This window comes from Oculina patagonica, chromosome 9 (assembly GCF_052425735.1).
Source record: "Oculina patagonica isolate OP01 chromosome 9, crgOcupat, whole genome shotgun sequence".
In the NCBI taxonomy this organism is placed as follows: domain Eukaryota; kingdom Metazoa; phylum Cnidaria; class Anthozoa; order Scleractinia; family Oculinidae; genus Oculina; species Oculina patagonica.
In genome coordinates this window covers 17,247,003-17,268,602 of record NC_135766.1, presented here as the reverse complement: position 1 = coordinate 17,268,602, position 21,600 = coordinate 17,247,003, and the positions used below count along the sequence as shown (strand labels likewise).

The 21,600-nt window shown below is 40.1% G+C and overlaps 1 protein-coding gene and 3 pseudogenes across 1 annotated transcript; 1 reads left to right on the top strand and 3 right to left on the bottom strand.

Annotated features, from left to right (window-relative positions):
* Positions 1–7,558: 7,558 nt before the first annotated feature.
* LOC144664993 (uncharacterized) lies at positions 7,559–9,670 on the bottom strand (annotated as a pseudogene).
* A 514-nt stretch (positions 9,671–10,184) lies between these two features.
* LOC144666034 (uncharacterized) lies at positions 10,185–11,290 on the bottom strand. The gene has a single exon (XM_078527389.1). It carries the CDS (start codon positions 11,163–11,165, stop codon positions 10,335–10,337), a length of 831 nt encoding a protein of 276 aa, XP_078383515.1. The 5' UTR covers positions 11,166–11,290; the 3' UTR covers positions 10,185–10,334.
* A 623-nt stretch (positions 11,291–11,913) lies between these two features.
* Positions 11,914–13,897, top strand: LOC144664992 (uncharacterized; annotated as a pseudogene).
* Positions 13,898–14,207: 310 nt separating this feature from the next.
* On the bottom strand, positions 14,208–15,022 carry LOC144666935 (uncharacterized; annotated as a pseudogene).
* Positions 15,023–21,600: the final 6,578 nt, after the last annotated feature.

Here is a 21,600-nt window from a genome sequence, read left to right as displayed (position 1 = left end):
CACAAGTCTTGATCTTGGTATCCTGATTGTTCGTTTTACCCAGTATTAAAGATAGGTTTGTTAGGTTTGTTAGGCGTTTAATGGCTGTTTTTACTGCGTTAACGGAACAAAGCAGTTATGCTTTTACCGCTACAGTTCACAACACATTTCACGCCGTTTGAAGGCAGCCAACTGGAGTGAGGTATTTCACTGCATAGAGAGAACGTCACTGATGTAAAATATGGTCTAAATTTCCAACCCATATATCAATCGTTATCAGTCGTGGTAGCCCTTGTTTTTTCTCAGTCTATTGTTACCTCAAATATCTGTTTTTCTTCTTTAACCTTGATGTCAAAGTATCCTCGATTTGTTCATCTGCAGAACATATAGCAATTTGTACTGAAAGCTGTTCCTCGACATTATTGGTGAAGTGCGATAGAATGCATATGCCAAAGGAGGAAATTTGTAAAAGATTACAAGCTACCTCAAAGAAAGTCTTTCTTTGTGTCATACATACAAATCTCAATCAAAGAACAAAATGATCGCGTGACCCTGTTTATCTCTTCTTGTTTATGAAGGATCGTTTGAAAGCCTTAAGGTTGGTTCTCATGTGATCGCCCCGATCGTTTCTATCGCATCGATCGTTTGCAAGATCGTAGGTCGTAGGCGATCGAAGCGATTACTAGAAGGATTTGGGGTTCTCATATGTATCGTCTCGATCGCCTGGTATGAGGGAAGACCTACGAAAAACAATCATTTTAGGCTTAGATCCAACGCAATGGCAGCCCTCAATAAAAGAGCAAAACTCGTGGTCCTCTATCTTATTAGTTATTGCAGTTTTGTGGCGAAAAAAGGGAAAGAGAAGCTAGAAGGATTGAGCACGGGCGATCCAAGTGATCGTGATCGTCCCAATCGCCGCAGACGTTAGCGATCGTCTGTGTAATGTTCTTATATAATCGCCCCGATCGCAAGAAAACTTTTTGAAGTGACAGGCGATAGAAGCTGTCTGAAATATTATATAAGAACCTGCCTTTAAGCAGGAGACACAACTTACGCTTAAGCAATTGCTTTGAAGTTTTCGTACAGGAAAATTCGTAAAGGAAATTTGTTCTAACGGTAATTAATAAAAGACACATTTTTTCATCTCTTAGAAGCTCTTACTCTATGGAAGCAAGAGAAAAAATATTTTCTTGATGGAAGGTAACTATACGGGGGTGGAAATATTTCTTAGAGACAAGGCCTTCATAATTTTTTTTTTGAAGGAGAAAATATAGAAACTCCATGAAGCTCTTGCAGTTTAGCCTGTGGGGAGAAGTGCGTTTGAAAGCTTGCAATATTGATTTTGAGGTTTACGTATAGTATGCGCCATAGTTACATTTTTTTTATCTTATCCTCCATGTTTTGCTTTCTCTGCTATCATTTTTTTAGTTCGTAACAAAAGCACGGACTAACCCACAACAGGGCAGAAAATTATTCGACTTCGAAACTTTAAACTTCAAGAAAAAAAAGAAAACCTGTTGACAACCTGCTGGTTCTAATGTTGCCACCTACATTTATGTCATGGATACTTTTGCGATCCGTTGAAATGCAAAATTCAACAGCCTGGGCTCTTTTTAAATCCAAATCCGTCGATCTGCAAACCATTACTGCGATGATCTTTCATTTGCTAAAAATGTACATCCGCAGTACAAATATATGAATTTCATATATTCACTTCTCCATCCTCGGTTATATTTCGAACACACAAGTGACCAGCTGTCAGCTGGCTTGATAGCTCAGTTGGAAAGAGCGCTGCACTGAATTTATGAATTTCATATATTCATTTCATATCTTAAAGAATTCTGTTAATTTTCTCCCTGTTCAAAGATACAGTCAGCTCTCTCTAAGACTGAAGAGAAGTGTCCGTCCGTGTTATAGGAAGTTGAGTTGAAGTAAAATGACTGAAAATGGCAACATCATGTCCGTCTTATAGAGGTGTCCGTTAAGAGTTGACTGGTGCCCGTTAAAATGGCTAGGTCACGGTATTTTAGGTAATTATATTTATTTTCTTTAATTTAGAGGTCTAAAATTTAAATTGGTAAAGAAACAGACTTTATTTGGCAAAATCACGGCAACATACAAAGTAGGAATGATTTTCGAGCGGTGATTGTTAATGACAAACTTGAAAAAAAAAAGGCCGTCGTTTCAAGTTTACCTCAAAGCAATCCGTTTTAATCTTCCCGAATTTTGCCCATCCATGCTCCCTTTTTGTCCTCCATTTGTTTCTTTTGAGGTATTCTACAGTTTTAAGCCGTTATTGTGATATTTCAGTTAATCCAATGACTTGTTGATCAATTCCGAAATTGCCTTAAATTGCGTGAAATAGCCCCTGAAATAATTAACTGGTGTCCGTTAATAGTTGACTGCGTTTCTCTACAGTTACGAAGGAAGTAGTATAAGAGTTAAAAAATCGATCAATCAAAAATATCATTAGTAGTCTATGCATAACCTTGGTTCTAAAGATACACTCACAACTCTCAAAGATAAACAAGAACAAAGAGAGGGTTGCTCTAGAGCATATCCATACCCCCATCATAACTGGTATGTTACAGCTATACATAGCATACAACTGGAACGTTTTGCATGTAGCTTCCCTCCTCCCCCAAATGGGGGCCCTATACGATGGAATGGTGACAATGACAGACTTATTATTGCCTAAGAGACCGGTCATTAATTATGTAGAGGGGGGAGGGGAGAAATATGTTGGAAAGATCAAAATTTCTGTAAGGCCCCCCCCCCCTCCAGGCCATGTAAGTAGCAAGCGACCCCCCTTCTTCATTCAATATTTACGTGATGCCCCCCCCCCCCTCACTTCTTATCTCCCGTTATAAATGCTCGTTACATACAATCTTAATTGCACACTTGTTCTGATGCACAAAGGCTAGATTTACACTTATTATTATATGGCTACAATAGTACGCGCGCTCTGATTGGCTGCTGAGCGGGCATTATTTTCTTGTAATGACCGGGAATTATGAAACATTTTCTCGGCTCGACAGTTTTTTGAGTTGTGAGTAAAAGCTACTAGCGCAATTGCGAAAATGACAATAAATACCGACAAAATGTAACTATCTTTTCAATAACTGAAAGAAAAATATTAGCATACCGATACTTCTTCAGTATGAGCGACGAAGAGAGCCACAGAGAGCGAGAGCGAATTTCACCTCGGTGTTTTTTTTAGATATTTTTAGAATAGCGCTAAAAGGCCATATAATAAATAACTTATTAACCTAGTCAGTGAGGTCATTACAGGGGAATCTCAGACCGCGGCCTTGATGTATTGACCTCGCTATCGCTCGGTCAATACATCAAGGCCTCGGTCTGAGATTTCCCTGTAATGACCTCACTCTAGGTTAATAAGTAGTATGTCGGTATGGATACTCTTCCAGCTATAGGGCAAATTTTGGATGAGTTATGTGTATAGTAAACATACCTCAATTGTTAACTCCTTAACTTTGGAAAGGTGATAGTTTTTACAAATTATGCTCTCATGGTGAACACAAATGTAATAACCATGCAAAATATAATTCTTTTCCAATGATTTTCCTAAAGTGTAAAAGAACTACTTTCTTGTTGTTATATCATGTTTTATTACTTCTTGGGCTTTTGCAGTGATAATCATTTTGTAAAAAGAAATAACTTCAGTCAAACCAGATATTAAAGCAGATATGTCTGGATTCTTTATTTAACTAAAATTTGAGATAACAATGGAGTTTAGAGTGCAAACAGTATTTCTGTAAAATACAAATCACTAAAGTTGTACATAATAGTGGAGTTTAAACAAAAGAAATCAATAGAAGTTATAGCATAAATTGTAAAATTTAGCGTCACTGTTTCACTTATAGTGTTTGCACTCTTCTATTTAACTGTTTTACCCACCTCAAACTGCTGATCCCCCCTAAACTTCTTTATAAAAAAAAAAATTTAGCCCCCCCCCCTCTTGCCACTCCGAAATAGCCTTGACCCCCCCCCCCCTTTCTTTTTTCCCTTCCCCCTCTACATAAATAATGACTGGTCCCTAACACCAAAAATAACAGCTTCCTGCTAGTAAACTGGAGTAAAAGGTAGTAGCAAGCAAAATATTGACATTCTGTCATTCTGCCAAATAGGGTCCCCAAAATGATAACACCGTTTTCCTTTATATGAGTCCCTTTGCCCTTTGCTTAATTACCTACATGTAAACGTAGCAAAAATTATGGAGATGCATAAATACTGCTTGTTAGTTCTAAACTCAGGTATAGATTGCTTGGCAAACATTTTACCATGCCATTTCACCATTTTACCATGCATTAAGAGATTGATGAAATATGTACCTCATTATCATTATGATAATTATTGTTCTTTGCAGTGTGGGCACTGGGAATTAAATGTTTAGCTAGCAGGATGATTTTTTATGTACATGATTGTACCTTATCTGGCTTTATTTCATTAACTTTAAAATTACACCTGTCCTTAAAAATAAATTGTATTCTACACACAGTACATTTGTACATGCAATGAAGAATAAAATATACTAATCTGATTGTTCATTTATCTCTTTCTGTGTCTCCAACTCTGTGGAAATTCTGCTTCTCGTGTTAACTCTGAAAAAGGCAAAAAAGACATAAGATTTGTTGATGATCATTGGCATCAAATGAATGTTTATAATTTTAAATTAGCTTAAATTGTTCAGAACACTCTGCAGATGTATAAAGAGAGATATATTTTTCCAATTTTTGCCTGGGCCAGGGACTGTGTTGGGGGATATGTTCAGAACCAAAAAAATCCTTTGACCTACTGAAGGCATAGATACAGTAAAAACCCGCGTATAAGAACCTAACATTTAAGAACCTGTTAGGCTAAAATTCCATTTTTAAGCAGCCTTCACATAAGAACCATTTTAGGCTATAATTCTAAAACAGGTTCTTCTTTTCAAAAAAGAAAAAAATAATCTTCTCAAAAATATAGAATTAAAAAATCTTCTCAAAAATATATTTATAACACAGTCTGTACACATTATAGTTACAGCATAGTTACAAGATTTATTGGGAATTATAGTGAAGGTTACAGTATAGTTTTGATTTTAACGGAATCAGATTAAAATAGTATAGTATCTTGCTTACCGAGGCCTTCGAGAATACTGTCATTGGACAGTAAAGAGCAGATCAATTACAAATTCTACTTTATTTCTTGAACAAAAGTTAAGAACCTAATTAAGAACCCAGTAAGCCTAATTTTACACTAAATACCATTTATATAAGAACCTGTTTAGGCTAACTTGAAAAAACCTAGGTTCTTATACGCGGGTTTTTACTGTAGTGCTATCAATAAGACCTGGCATATGAATGAGCTTTGGTGGGTGTTTTGGGGTCAATCACTAGCTAAAATTCATGATTTCCCTATTAAATGAGGTGTCTTAAGACTCTTATATTGCTCTCTGACAGGTGCTGTTGAAAGCGCAGTGATTAATTCCACGAAAGCTTACATATTCTCCCCTTTCTTAGCGACGTAACTAAGAGAACACTACGCTGGCTTTTCTGGCCTTAGCAGCTCTAAAAGTTTATCAACTTTTTGTTTTCATGTGAAATTTCAGCCGAGTTAAAATTTAATTTCTTTATTTGCCTAGTACCACAACAAGACAATTTATGTTAAGTTAGGTCTTAAGCTTACATGTAGATATTAAGGTTAGCTGTTAACAAGCGAATTTGAACAGGTAAATTTGCACTTCTCCCACAAAATAATTACAAGTATTCCAGTAATTGTCGGGTCAGGTAGCAGATCTTGTTCGGTTTTTTGCCCTCCTACCACCCCCCCCCCCCCCCCCACCATCCCCTCTTTTCTTGAACAATGAAAACATTACATTTTGTATGTATATTTACCTGTGCTGTTACATCATGCCAATTGTGGAATTCCTCAAAAGGAACCACGATTTTAAGGAAACATAAACTTACCAAGCAGTTACAACACTTATCATTTTTCAAACCCTAACATTTTACACTTGAAAAACAAGTTTCATGCACTAATGTAGATTCCCATAAACTAAACTCTGTCACAGAGCATTTAGAGAAATAAAGGTATAAACTGACACTAATGTAATGCTTACCTTCATCATCACAGACGTTAATTAACTGCACCCCTTGAATTCCTGTTTTCTCTCACTAAAAACAAAATGTACACATATCAAAAACCCATAAAAGGTATGGATATCCTAATATAGCAAGTTTTAGAAATGCAACAGATTTGCTTATATGAAATTACACTGTAATGATAAACTCAAACTGCCTCTTACAACCTCCATTAATACCGGTCACTCAATTAACCTCGTAAGCCATGCCAGGCCGACCGCCACCTGACCTTTATTTTAAACTCAACAAAACCATACATGTACATCCTGTATCACAAGGAAAAATTGCACAATGGCAAAGCTAACAAAAAATACTGCACAAAATAAAAATCTTAGGGCGGGTGGGTGGGAAAAGGTCAGCAATGGCGGACGCAACAAAAACAACTGCCAGCCAAAAGTCACATGACCCTTTCCCAGGTCCCAGCGGTGTGTGAGAAAAACATTTTCCACTTATTTCGTTTCACTCAGCCAGTGGAAAATAACACTTCTCACACACCACTGGTAGCCATGCCAGGCCGACCGCCACAACGGCAAAAAGTATAGAGCCGAGAAAAGAAAAACTAAAAATTTAAAAAAACAACAATTACAGTCACATTGAAAATGAAGTAACCCTAATGTATCTGACTTTTTCTTAAAAATTGGACATTATCATCTCGGCAGAAAAGGAAAAAAACGATTATCTCTGCACGTTCCTCTTCAGGTTACAGAAATATTCTGCCCGATACTCATATAAAACACACTAGATCGCAGGAAGGAGCATATCTAAACAGATAGCATAAACTTAACAATGTCAGCCTAAGAGTCTGATCAGTTCTAGTCCAGATGCTCATCTTAGCATTATACCAAATAAAGACACATGAAAATCTTCAACACAAATGCATAGCGTTGCAGTGACAGCCTAAGAGTTTGTATAGTTCCTAGCCTTGGATTGTCCTAGTAACAGTTAGCAGTGACTCCAGAGACTCCTGAATGTAATTATTTCTAGACTTCTCACTTCGCCATCCCCCTTGCCTTTGAAAGAGTCTATCAGGTATTCCCAGGGCTGCCGCTGCCGATGCTCCTCCTGCCCTTGACTGTGGATTCCATACAAACTTTTTTTTTTTTTTGTAATTTGTTTATTTATTTTTTTTTTCCAACAAGCAGGTTACAATACACACAATAACTTACTTACATTTCACGTTACTACATATACATTACTTATACTTTACTTAACTCTGTGACTTATTTACATACACTCTTGCGTATTGCTTAGATACCTACAGTACATAACTTACATTCTTCTACATTACACTTATAAATTTAATTTTTCTTAAAAAAAAATATAAAAACAAAGAAGTCATGCCTACAGACAAAATATTATAACGACATACAGCTTAGTAGTTGCCTTTAATTGAGATAGCTGTTCGCGAGTGCCACGAGCTTGCAAGCTATTTTAAATTATCCATACAAACTTGGCTCAAGCCCTTCCTGCAACAGCTTCTTCTTTATTAGCTCATTCGCCCGATTGAAAGACATGGGCTCCTTTCTGAGCTCTATCCTCTTTCTGGTATGCAGAATCCGACGAAAGAGTCGTGAGTTACTATCGTGGCTGCCCACTTTGAAGAACTTCTCTACCACTGCAACAGAGCATGGTGAAGAATTGCTGCGTGCTATAGAGACCCATGAACCATCCCGGAACTGCTCATTCTTCCTTTGCGCAAGAAAAATTGCCAGATGGGTATCTGCAAACTGAAGGTTATCAACAGTCAAATTGCTCAGATCGTCCCAACGAAGGAAGCCAAAGAATCCCAACGCAAACATGGCCGCAACTTGAATATCCCCCAGGTGACCTTGTTCAAGCCGACGGATGACTCCCATGACCTCACTCACTTCTAAGGCCTTCTTGCGATTTGGAGGTTTTGCCAGAATTCGTCGACCAGCTTCTGCTACTTGCCGGACGATGGGGTGATCACTCAGCTCTTGGCAACCGCTCTTCTTGTGAAACCAGTTAGAACCATATACCGCGGAGTTTAGCGACGAAACTGAGCTCCCTTGCTGGATAAGATGCACTAAATACAGGGCATAAATTACAGGATTAGCAGGTAAAGCTGTGGCACTACACTGGATGGCCCATTTCTTCCATGCTTGATATGCCCGAACATATGAACTGACCGTCTTTGGTGCTCTATCTTCAACTAAAATACTAGGTAGAGATCTAGCCAGTGGCTGCAGCTGTAGATGGTTCAAGAGCTCATCATCCAACCAAACAGACAAGTTCACCTCCTTCTGGACAGAGTCAGGCACTGCAATTAAATTATGCCGACAGTGAGCAACCAGTTTTAACACATCACTAAAGCAAATTCCATCATCAAAGAACAATGCCAATAGAGGATAACAGTTACAACAAACGGTGAGCATGCACACATTCCACATTCTTTATCACCACATAGCCAACACGGCCAGAAGTGGTCTTGGTGGGAACAATAAGGGGGTGGAAAAAGCCAATTGTTTTCCTCTTACCAGGTGACAGTAAATGCATCGACCGCCTCACACCCTGGATTGCGATATCTACTGCAATACCTCTCTAGCTGCTTTGTCTGCACACTTGCAAAACGGTCAACCGTGTGAGGGCCCCAAACTTCATCGATATAATTGAAGCAGGAAGGATCCAGCATGTAATCGTTGGGGTCATCAAACCTTGACAAGATATCTGCCTCCACATTGTTGTCCCGGCTCACCCATTCAACAGACAAACGAATGTTTAACTGTCGACACAGTTTGTAAACTGCCACCTCCTCCTGATGTAACCCCTTTTTTGCGGCTACCAACTGACAGAACAATTCCAGCGTTCTTATTATCCGTTCGATGAAGAACATCCTTCTCGCTAAGTTCTTCAGAATAAGATTCCAGGACCAGCCTGATGGCCTTCACCTCCCGGAATGAAGAGCTCTTCACGCTATCCGCACGAGACCAGCTACCCCTGGCTACTTTATCGTAAAGCTGTACAGCATATCCTCCCCAGCCCTGTCCACTTGCATCAGAATAACAAAGAACATCTACCTTTGGACTGGAAAACCAGATAGGGTACCCTTTACTATTAAAATTGTCCTTCCAGAACAGCACCTCCGATTGGCTCTCTTGCGAAATGCAGAAAGGCTTATCCCAGCAATTGGCACGGCATATATCACTGTAGATACTACGTGTCCAGAGACGCACAACTGGGCCAAGGGGAAGTCCCATAGATACCAGAGACCCTGTTAGGCGTGAAAGGCATCTTGCTGAAACTGTAAAGCGCTTCTCCACGATCATGTTTATCAATTGTTTAAGGTCTTGCACTCTCCTTTCCGGCACTTGAAAAATTCCGTAATGCAAATCCATAACAAATCCCAAGAGCTCTCCTGACTGTACTGGAACCCACTGGCTTTTCTCCTCATTAGCAACAAACCCACTTAAAGCAATGTCCTCACGTACCAATGCAGACAACTTAACAGCCACTTCCCGGACCTGATGTGCACCCGCCCCATCATCCAAGTAGGTAAATATTCGGAAGCCTTTTCCTCTCCAGTGCATGACTAGCGCTCTTTGAATCTTAGTAAAAAGATAAGGGCCCGTGGACAAACCAAACGGGAGGACCAACAACTGAAAAAATCTAAGGCGACCTTCATAGAAGAAAGAGAATCCAAGGAAACGACAATGCAGCGGGAAAATTTCTATGTGATGGTAGCCACTCTTGTAGTCAAACTTAAAAAAACAATCGCCCATAGAAAACAAGTCTGCAGCTGTTCGTATTTCCTCATATTTAAATTTACAAGACCGTAAGTGCTGGTTAACATAACGTAAATCAAGAATCAAGCGAGGCTTGCCTGCAGAGTTCCTAACAACACCCAAGGGATTGCAGACTGACGAATCTTCTCTAGAGACTTCAGCTATAGCGCCAGAAACAAGTAACTTGGACACTTCATGACTTACAAAATCTACATTCTCAGCAACACTATGATGATTCTGAAAGAATGCCCTCTGTGGCAGAGAAATAAAAGGTAAACTATAGCCATCACTTAGCACATCAAGCACCCACCTGCTGGCCCCAATACTTTTCCAAAAATCAAGTCTCTCTCTCAGCCTTCCTTTTGCAGGGATGGCACAGGCTAATTCAACTTCAACAACATTTAATTCAACACAATCAAGCTCACCAGAACAATAACTATCTTCTTCGCAATCGGTAGCAACAAGTTCCCTATTGTTGATTTCCTGAAGACTGTGCCGTACTTCGGGACCACTCGGTTGTTTTACCCACAACGGATGCTCGGCATTGGCGCGCGAAATGGCCACTTCGGAAGCAACGAAAACAGACTTGCTGTGAATCACGTGCTGTATTGTTGAGGGACTTTCCCGCCGAAACATAGCCACTGGATTTCTCGAGAACCACGCGCCTCGACCGATCGTCCCGCTGGGGAATCTTTTTGTTCTTCCACTTTGTTTGGGCCACCGACTTACGCTTCTCTTCTCTCAATAGTTTACTTTCCTTTATCGCCTTTTTTATGCGTTTCTCATCTCCGGAGTCGCTAGCAAGTGGCTCTGCCGTATAACATTCTACAGTGTCCCAGCCATATTTATCCGCGAGACAAATATGTTTGTTACGTTCCACAAGTAAAGCCTCACCTTCTAGAAGCAAATTCTTTCGCTCTTCATCGTCGCTAGTGTCCATTGCCGTGTTGATCTTTCCTAGCACATCCTTGTTCAAACGGTACTGCTTCTTGTTACCCTCGAACTTGAACTCTGGCTCCTTTTCACCCTGCTTCTCATGCTTCGAACGTTTAGCAGACTCGAGTTCGCTTTTGAGTCTTTTCAATTCTTGTCCGTACTCCTTCTTCTGATTGAGCAATTCCTTCGCCCAAGCAGGGGGATCCTCTGCCGCTGCCGGCGTTCGCTCCTTCTCCCGCGATGACTCGGCCGAACTCCCGTGTTGCGATCGACTGTGAGATCGTCCAGCTGGGCTTTTATTGTACGGCTCCAAGCGCTGGACCGCTCGTGAGCTAGTCTTTGAACGTCTACTTTCCTTAGGCATGATATTAGAGATCGGAAAAACCTTGGACTTCGGATAAAAACCAGATTTAATCCGACAAACAATACAAAAAGGTCAGCAATGGCGGACGCAACAAAAACAACTGCCCGCCAAAAGTCACATGACCCTTTCCCAGGTCCCAGCGGTGTGTGAGAAAAACATTTTCCACTTATTTCGGTTCACTCAGCCAGTGGAAAATAACACGTAATAAACTGTCGTGTGCTTTTCAATCGCGGAGTCCTCTCGGTGAACTCATTCGTACGCTTGGTAAATCGGCATGTTGTGAGTTTGTTTCCTGACTTTTAACTCTGAACCATATTCAAAATTCTGCTGTAAACCTTGCCGTTTCACGAAATTTTAGGTATAAACCAGAATGGCCATTTTAAGTTCAAAATAGCTTCAAAATAAGCTTATAAAATTTTATTTAGCCGAGCCGACAGCAACCAGCGGACCTCCCTTATTTCACTTCTCACTTCATGTAATTCCACACAGAAAAGTGCTTGCGCCCGCGATTCAATAATGTTGAAATGTCACTTGGTCAGCGGTCAACTTTAAAAAACTTCAACCTCGATGTGTTTTACATCTGAGCCCGCGATATGGTCATGTGACACTGGTCAGCGGAAACCTTGTTTTGACAGCTGTCAATTGGCTATAACAAAGACGTCCAAAGACATGTCGATCGTTTTCACGTGACGTCACATAACTTCCGGTCGCCATATTGGTGGTCCACTTTTCCCGCGGAATTTTAAAAATGGCGCCCGATCCTCAAGAGAATGGAATGAAGCCAAGCGAAAATATCGAAGAAAAAGCTCTCATACCTCTTTCAGAGTATGCTAATAAGTTGGAGCCAAAGGTCAAGAAGCGGTTTGTCGAAAAAATTTCAGTTATTGGAATAGATCCAGTGCTAATCGAAGGCAAGAACTTCGAGCCCGATTGTTTACCTCCTGTCGAATCGACGGATCTTCTATTCTATCTCGTACTCGAAACATCAATTCAAAGCTATTAGAAGCCTACAAGCGTACAACCAGATGGTTTCTGGAATTATTGTGAGTGTTCAGGGCCACATAATCAAGGATAATTTTGTAGTTTTAGCGAAGGTACGACATTCTCAAAGAATGAACGACTCATTGATTCCAGCGTGGATCATTACCGAAAAACAAGGAACTGTTATTTCTGCTCATTGCTGTTGCTGTAAGGCTGGTCTCGGGGAATCCTGCTCACACGTAGCCAGTGTGCTCTTTTACCTTGAAGCATGGACAAAAATACACGGAAAACTGTCCTGCACGCAAGTTAAGTGTTCATGGCTTCTTCCTTCGTATGTAACAGAAGTCGAGTACGAAAGAGTTTGAGACATCAATTTTACTTCAGCAAAGAAAATGAAAACTGACTTGGATGCAACCTTAGATAAGGTTTTGGACAAACCGCAAGTCGATAACCTTTTAGAGGAGCCAAAAATCGAGTCAAAGTGTGTTCCAGCTCCGTCAGAAGAGGAGATGGATTCTTTCTATGCCGAATTAAACAGTTGTAAATTCAAGCCCATAGCTCTCAGTCTAGCCACTCCTTTTGCTGACAGCTTTGTGCTGAAAAGCCGCGAAATTCCAACTGTTCGGGATTTGTCAGACCCTAAGTATCAGGATCTTGAATATCTCGAATTGCTACAATTTTATTTCGATAAAGAAATAGAGCTTTCAGAAGAGCAAAGATTACAGATTGAGGAGGACGCTAGAAGCCAGTCACAGGGAGCTAACTTTTTTAAACATCGAGCTGGAAGGATCGGAGCTTCTCAAAGCAAGCAAGCATCGCATACAAATCCTGCATTGCTTTCTCAGTCTCTCATTCAATCCATTTGTTACCCAGAGTTAAACAAAGTATTTTCCAAAGCAATCAAGCATGGGTGTGAACACGAAGAACTAGCAATCAGTGCTTACGAGCAAGTCATGAGGCAGAAACATAAAAATTTCAAAATAGTGAAGTGTGGTATGTTCATTAACAAAGAATACCCCTGGCTACATGCCACCCCAGACTTTCTCTGTTCCTGTGACTGTTGTGGGGAAGGGTGCGGAGAGGTCAAGTGTCCATTTTGTATCGAAAACTGTGACTTTGATAGCTATGTCTTAAAAAGTTCATCATGTTTGACTAAAGACAGCACTGGAAATTTTTGGCTTAAGACTGACCACGAGTACTACTATCAGACGCAGCAGCAAATTTTTACAGTGGAAAGAAAGTACTGTGACTTTGTCGTGTGCGCTTTTGATGGGTGTGGTGCAGCCACATTTTTTAACCAGCGAATTGCACCTGACACAAAACACTTGAATTCTGTTTTGCCCAAGCTCACCAAATTTTGGAGAACTTGTATTCTGCCTGAAGTGCTTGGTAAATGGTATTCCAGGAAGCACTTCATGACTCATGTCCAAAGTGACAAACAGCTAGAAACAGGCAGCATGTGCTATTGCAGAAAGAAAACTGATGAGCAAAGTGTTCTTTGTTGTAATCCTAAATGTCCCATTGTCTCTTTTCATTTATCATGTCTCAAGATTGAAAGCATTCCAAAAACATGGTATGGCCCCCATTGCAGAAACTTAACGGAGTTCAAGAAGTCACGAAAAGCCAAAAGTGAAGGACCAAAGAAAAAAAAGGGTCCCAGTGCCTCTAACCCGGCAATGAGCTTTGATTTCATCTGCATGTGTAAATCAAAACCCAATGAATCAGAAAAAAATGCTACAATGCCACAGTGAATCATTGAGAATGGCAGGTCTCCAGCCCTCCCTACCGCCCGACCCGCCCGGCCCTCCCCCCGCGCCCCCCACCCCCTCCCCCTCCTCCCTCACCCCCTATTCACTCACCCCGCCCGTCCCCCCCCGCCCAAGTCACGGGCCTCCCAAGCGCACGGAGCACAAATAGCAATGACAGTCACGAGACACTCACAAGGGAAGAAACATGCACTGTCTCGTTCGCAGGCTCACAGTGGTAGGAACATATCTTCACCGATATCATGGGAGTTCAACAATAATAATAACAAAGCGTGACTTCATCCCTACTAGGTCTATAAGGAACTATGATGATGAAATACCAAAGCCCTGGTTTGATTATTTCAGTCAAATGGAACAATTCCAGGGCATAGATTTACCAAAGCAGAGCATACACTTATTATTCGGTCAATCATAGGATTTGATTCTTCTTGTGATCCATTAGGGTCGCACATCAGAAAATCAATTGGAAGGGTTCCACTTAAAATGGTATACTTCCGTCGAAGGAGACCGATGACCCGCTCCACATGGATACGCACATTAGCGATGCCCCTGGTTGCCTCGATATCCACTGGGTCTAGTTGGTCTTTACCACGTGTGAAGGCAGGAATTGCCAACAGAGCCTGCCTAAACATAAGGGATTCTTGTATTGTAAACCCCCGATCTGCCAGAACAAGGTCACCAGGTATTAGCTTGTCTTGTATGCCACAATTGTCTGTTAAGAACTTATCGGAAGTTCTCCCTCCCCAGGCTTTTGAGATAAATGAAATTGTTGCCTGTGGAGTAATACCTGTCAAGACCTTCACAGTGTTGTGGTGCTTGTAGTTTGAGGAGGTCTTTGCTCGTGCCAGTAGGTTCGACGGTCGGTCGATAAACACTTCAAAGCAATCGATAATTACCGTAGTCTTTTTGCCAAAAGAGTATTGAAAACATTGAGGCATGGTACGCCAGAGTTCTTCACGTTCTGGATACTTAATAAAGGGCTTCAGCCTTACATCCATCACGATCATCCACGCCTGAAATGTTCTTGACACAGTAGAAACTGACACATTAAATCGGTAGGCGAGATCTTCCAAAGCATATTAAGTCTTAGCTTCATCAATGTCATACAAATTCTTGAATGGGAGTCAAATGTTGGGGCTTACGAGTAACAAAGGGAACAATGCGAAGAAAAATAACTTTTAACGTGTCAAGCTAAGGTAATCCGGTGTAAAATTTTACCTTCTTGTCAACGTTGCGAAATTCTTCCTCACAAAATGGTCGTTGTGGTGGCAAAGCAGCTACTAAATAGTCAAACTCCTCTGTTTGCGTACTAGAATCGACATACTTTGGAAGTTCTTCGGCAAAGGAAATATCTGATACCTGCTCACCCGCTTCATTTAACCGAAGCTTCTTTGCTGCGATTTCCTCTGCAAGCTTGCGTTCCCTCTCTTCGTACTCCTTTCGTTTATTTTCTTTATCATTAGCTCTCTGTCCTCTTTGTGAAACTTGTTCCATATTTAGTTTCTCCACGTTCTTTTTATGGCCCAAGTTTAAAGTCGGCAGCCAGTCAGCATTGTATTTGTCCCAACTTTTCGCTGCTCTTCCTGAGACGAAATGTCGGCCGCATACACGATCATTCGCGAGAATGTTTTCAGTCAAATCGGCCCGACTTATCGCAGAAATCCAACGCGATCGCCGTTCAAATGACAATTTTTCCGCTTCTTCTCCTTGGTTTGTGACTACTCATGGAACTCGAGCGAAATGAAGATGTTTATCTCGAGTGCTTTGGCTTCCACAACCAACTATCATGCAAAAAACCATCTTCACAGTGAAACGTGACTCGGTTTGTTTATCCACCAAGATGGCGGCGTGACGACGGTTGCTAAGTTTATGGTCACGTGAGTGATCACCGAAGCCTGGCTCGTTCCCAGGCCTAATCCGTGCGTACATACGGACGGACGTACGCGACAACCAAAATTTCTCGGTTCGATAGGATACCACTTCCCTGCCTATGGATGCTCCGCTCCGGCGCCTTCGGCGCCGTGGGAGCTCCGCTATAATCAAATATTTTTTACTTTGCTTAAGAATGGTTTAATCGTCCATATATATTTCATCTAAAGCAATGCTTAAACCAGGCTTATTACCCAAGTGTTATCCTACTCCCACCACAGCTCCTCTTGTTTCAAAGCGACCTTAAACGAAAATATTCGAAGAATGATAAAGAATATCCAATGGATGGCGTCGCTTTTTCAACCTCACTAGGAAAACGCGCACAGCATTCCATATTTTCTGCTTAAGGACGTCGCGCGAAAATCTTCAAACATTTCTTAGACTTTTTTCTTAGACTTTCACCACGAGGTTAGCTATTTCTGCAGTTAAAATTGCAGTTAGCATCGCAATTAGGATCACACTTAGGATCACAGTTAGACAGGATCACAGTTAGGATCACAGTTAGGATCGCAGTTAGCATCACAGTTAGGATCACAGTTAGGATCACAGTTAGGATTGCAGTTAGGATGGCAGTTAAGATCTATTTTGAGGACCCCTCCCCCCCCAAAAAAAAATATAAAAGATAAAAAATAAAAAGATAAACATAAAAAATAACAATAAAAATATAAATAGAAATGAAATAAAAATAAAAAAGATGGTAATAATAAATTTTATTATTCTCCACATTGGCCACATATTTAGTCGAAATGTCTTCTTTGGCAATCTTCGGAAATTTAAGGAAAAGTTCGGAAAATATTTGTATTCAGGGGCGTACCTAGACAATTTTTAGAAGTACGCACAAAGTTAGTGAGAGATGAAGTTTCATTTTCTCCCAAAGGGATGATACAAGCACCGTGATCGCCAGCTTTTAGGGAGTTTTATATACCCTCTAAAACGACATTTTTTGCATTTCGGAGAATACAAAAAAAAAAATAACCCGCCTGTTTATTTCTTCACTGTCGCTTATGTATGGGATGATACATGTATGGGATGATAACAGGGATGATACAAGCACCGTGATCGCCAGCTTTTAGGGAGTTTTTTAACCCTCTAAAACGACATTTTTTGCATTTCGGAGAATACAAAAAAAAAACCCGCCTGTTTATTTCTTCACTGTCGCAAACGGTTAATATTTTTCGTAAGACAATATATGCACTATACTGTGATACTCTCAATTTCGAAAATGAACTAGAGGATTAGAGACCTGATATGAAGTTACGATAACTTCAATTCAAAAGCGCGAAACCCCGGTATTACAATGTCGGTGTCGATTGGAGTGCCTCTATAAGCATACATAAGCGACAAAGCAGAGAGCCGCTCATTTCTTTATAGTTGAGCGCATGTAGGTTTTGACTCTTCTCATGATGCTAATTGGCCGATATGGTGTTGCAGTGGGCACTGGCATTGACAGAAGAATCGTAATCGCAATATCTCCAAGTAACCGAGTATTATTTTGTTTATTATATAAACCTACTAATAACAAGATTGCCGACCATTTTCCGAAGATATCCGAAGATTTTAAAATGTTGTCCGAAGGTAATACGAATATCTCCGAAGATTGCTGAGGAAGATTCAAAGATGCTTCGACTTAATTAATTTGTTGTGAATGTGGCGAGTAATTACCATCTTTTTATTTTTACGTTATTTTTTCTTTATTTTTAATTTTTTTAATTTTATTTCTTTGTTTATTTTTATTTTTTTGGGGGGATCCTCGAAAAAGATCCTAACTGCGATCCTAACTGCAATCCTAACTGCGATACTAACTGCAAACCCAACTATAAATTAATTTAGTTTATCCCTTTCACCACTGCTAGTTTACAAATTACTTATGTCAGAATGTAAAACAAATTTGGGGTCACCTGATTAGCTTTCGAGAGAAGATATCTAAAAGAAGGCGCTTATTTGGAAAAATTTGACTACGCCACTCAATATGACCTCTGTGGCTTCTGGCAACAACGTATTTTAAATAAATTGATACAGGTCAACTTCCTTTGTACGAATTTACCTGAGTGTGTCTATTGAACACATATATTTCACTTTAAAGTCACTTGGCAATTGGATTTGCAAACGTTCAAAACAGCAAAATGCTGCAAAATGTGATTGATTCGATCACGCGCGGGAAGAGAACATGAAAAAATAATAAAATTCCAACATTTAAATTTGGCTCAGTTTTTGTCATTCTCGACCGCGGAGCATTTCTCTTTTGCGCATGACTGACGGCGAGAAAGGCTCTGGGAAAGCCCCAGAATAGAGCCTATTCTCATTCTCAATTTTCCAATTGCCCATAATACACTTTGTTTGCCCCTCAAATTTTGTATAAACTATTGTTTTTGAAATATGCAGTCCTTCCAAAAGAATTTGAAAACAATAGTTTATGCAAAATTGGGGGGGGGGGGGGGGGGCAAACAAAGTGTATTATGGGCAATTGGAAAATAGAGAATGTGAAGTTCGTTGAAACAATGAAAACACTTGTGATTGGTCGATCTGTAACTCGCCAAAATTTGAACTTTCGTCGGGATCGTGTGCCCTGGCTCCTGGGGAATTGAATGTCTGTGCTTTGTGCAAATTAAAGATTGTGCACGCAATCGTAATATGTGCTGTTTTCGGATGTATTTCTGTTTGGAGACGATGTCAACAGTCGTGGAGCAAATTTCTCCTTCATTCAAATAAGTATGTTTAACTTTATAACGATGTTTAATAACAGACAATCGTCCAAAAACAGCACTGATTACAATAACTTGACACGATCTCAATTTGCATAAAACGCAGACATGTCTAGTCTCTGGTGAATAAATGTAATGGTCGTCGTAATCGTAGCCAGATTTTGGCTACGATGACTCTATTAGGCTGCCCACCCTATATGTCTTTGGAAAGTTTTCTTAGCGCGCGCGCTCATGCATGACGTTGCGTGACGTAGCGACAAGAATGACCATCACAGTAAGGATGTACAAAGACAATTAGCGCAGAAGTCATTAAGGTGTAGAGAACTTGCGATAATCTGGAATAAAGTCGTCACTATCTCCTCGTGTCGGGGAAGAAGGCGCGCGCAAGCGGAGCCCCATATCTAAGGAAACTTGTTTAACCCATCAAGCCGAAAACAAAATTGGTTTTGACGACAGCGTACGCGTGCTCACCCCTATAGACTCTGGGAAAGGGGGAAGGGAAGTCCTAAGGCAATGTCCACTGTCCAAAGCGAATGATACGCAAGGAAAAATGAGAGAAAAGGAATTTCGTCCGATTTATTTTTCGCAGTGGTTCGCCCAGTGGACTGTATTCCATGAAATTAAGACAAACGCAAAGATTTGCCGCAAGATCCTTTGTTCGACCCAAGTGGAATAATTCAGTCACACGGATCAAAGAGCACATTACATAAAAGAAACTTCAAAAAATTCGATACCAAACAACGACAAAAACTACACAACAACACCACACGTCAAAACATACTATAAGCCATGTAAGCGATTTGTGTATCCGACTGCGATTATGGCTCGTAAATGAATATTTATGTCAAAAAGTTGGATTTAGTTGCGGGTTTCTTAAGTTCAGACCTAACTAAGAACGAAGAAGATCCGTCCATTTACTTTTGCAACATTTTCTAAAATATTCACAGACGGCCCAAGCTCACGGTGAGAGCAGTTAAAATATTAACATAATACTCGTTTTAAAGCAATCACAATGAAACTAAACTTCGCGATTAGCGTGATTATGACAATGAACCGCAAAAGTGCATTATCGAAAAACCTTATGATTTGACGTCATCATCCCACTTGACCTATACCAAAAAATACATTTTCGGACTCACTATATATCCTCTAAGTTCCATTGTGATTGCTTAAAAGCAATCCTGACTTACTACGCGATCAGGGTGATTATGAATAACGAAAAACCTTAATGAAACCGTAACTTATTATGGAAGGGGGAATGGGGGCGGAATCCCCCCCCCCCCCTCGGTCTGAAAAGATCCAAAAATGCCCATTCTGAATATGGTTAATTACAAGGCATGTAATTTTTATTTGTTTTATGCACTGTAGTGAGCAAGAAACGTCTCGCACCCGCAACCTTGATCATTGATGTCTTGCTCGAAAGAAGAAGATTGGTTTATATCAATCACGAGAAGCGATAGTGTTCATCCACAAAAAATAGTACAAAAATACAAACGCTAACTTCCGTTTTTGTTCTTTTGCGCTGAAAGTGCTGTGCTGAAAGTGTAGAAGATCAAATTCTTCGGTAATGTGTATATGTACATGAACAAGAACATGAACAAGAACAAGAACAATTAACTCTTTGCAGTAACCGGTAACATGGTACAAAAAGCAGCCATGCTGGGACGCAAAAAAAATGTAGTGGGAAATTCAAATTGTAACAAAGGAACGAAAAGTTTGACTGCTGCGAGTCGCTTATGTCTGAATGTCCCATTGAGAAACTTGCGTCCCAGCATGGCTGTTTTTATTTTACCGTGTGACTGGGTTGTGGAAAGGGCCAATTAGGTTCAAAAAGCACGTACAGGAACATGCAGAAAGATAGATAGTCACTTAGTCAGGTTAACTCTAATTTTACCTGTAGAATAATCAGTACCAGAGTCTACTAAAGAAAAGGGCAGACAGGATGAAGTTCCGGAAGCAATGTAAGAGCGGTGTCCATGACCGGGGTCGCGTGGAGACAGAATGTTTGTGTTGTGCGCCTACTGGGGATAGAAGCGATTAGGGTGATTATGACAATGAACCGCAAATTTAATGTGCATTATCGAAAAACCTTAATTTTTAAACACTCATTAACATATATAGTGCTTTGTTTTCACACGTCACACTTCTAACAATTTCAACAAGCATTGAGTTTGAGATATTTATTATTCCTGCTTTTCTATTTTACCAATATTCACAGGAAACTAATCGAAATATCTACTACAACATTTTTTATTAACAGCAGGTAAAAGTGACAAATATTTTTTGATGGCAAAAAAAATATTAATCCAAATAGAGAGATATCTTTACTTTTCTCTTCTTTGTCTCTTATTTACCAAAACTACCCAGAAAAATCTACAAAATTGTCTATATATAGCTTAAGCAGAACAAGATAAGTGCGTAACAACAAGTGGTCCTCAAGTGATCATGAAGATGAATTGTTCAACATGACACGAGCGTGCGACAAAGAAAAAATGTGAGTGTCACATGGGAATCGAAGTCATGGCCTCCCAAATACCGGTTGGGCGCTCTAACCAACTGAGCTACGAGAGACTCACGGTGAGCTGGGCCATTTACTAGGTTGATATGTGACACGCGTCCTGTATACTGCTTGGATAAGCAATGTCGAAATCATCCAGTGTGTAGTAAATAATAAAGATGGTAAATTTAAGGCTCGTTGATAAAGATGACTTATTCCGGTATCTGGGACGCCATGGGTTCGACTCCCGTTGGGACTCAGCTTGTTTTCTTTGTCCCACGCTCGTGTTATGTTGAACAATTCACCTTCATTATTTATCACCGAGCTTAAAATTTACCATATTTATCATTTACAACAAGTGATAACATTTCTTAAAGAAAAAAACCTGAGTTGAAAGTAATTGATTACTTTATTTGTCTCTCAACATTGCTTTTTTACCAAACAAAAACTTCAGAGCAGTTTCAGAAGGCTTATAAAATTCTCTACATATTCCTTTCTCAGATAAAAGCGATAAATATGACAAATGTCACCAAACATTGTTAATAGTACGCACAAGTTTA

What these genes read in the sequence shown, in the direction of transcription:
- LOC144666034 (XM_078527389.1), bottom strand. Translation starts at nt 11,165, where the DNA reads ATGCCTAAGGAAAGTAGACGTTCAAAGACTAGCTCACGAGCGGTCCAG.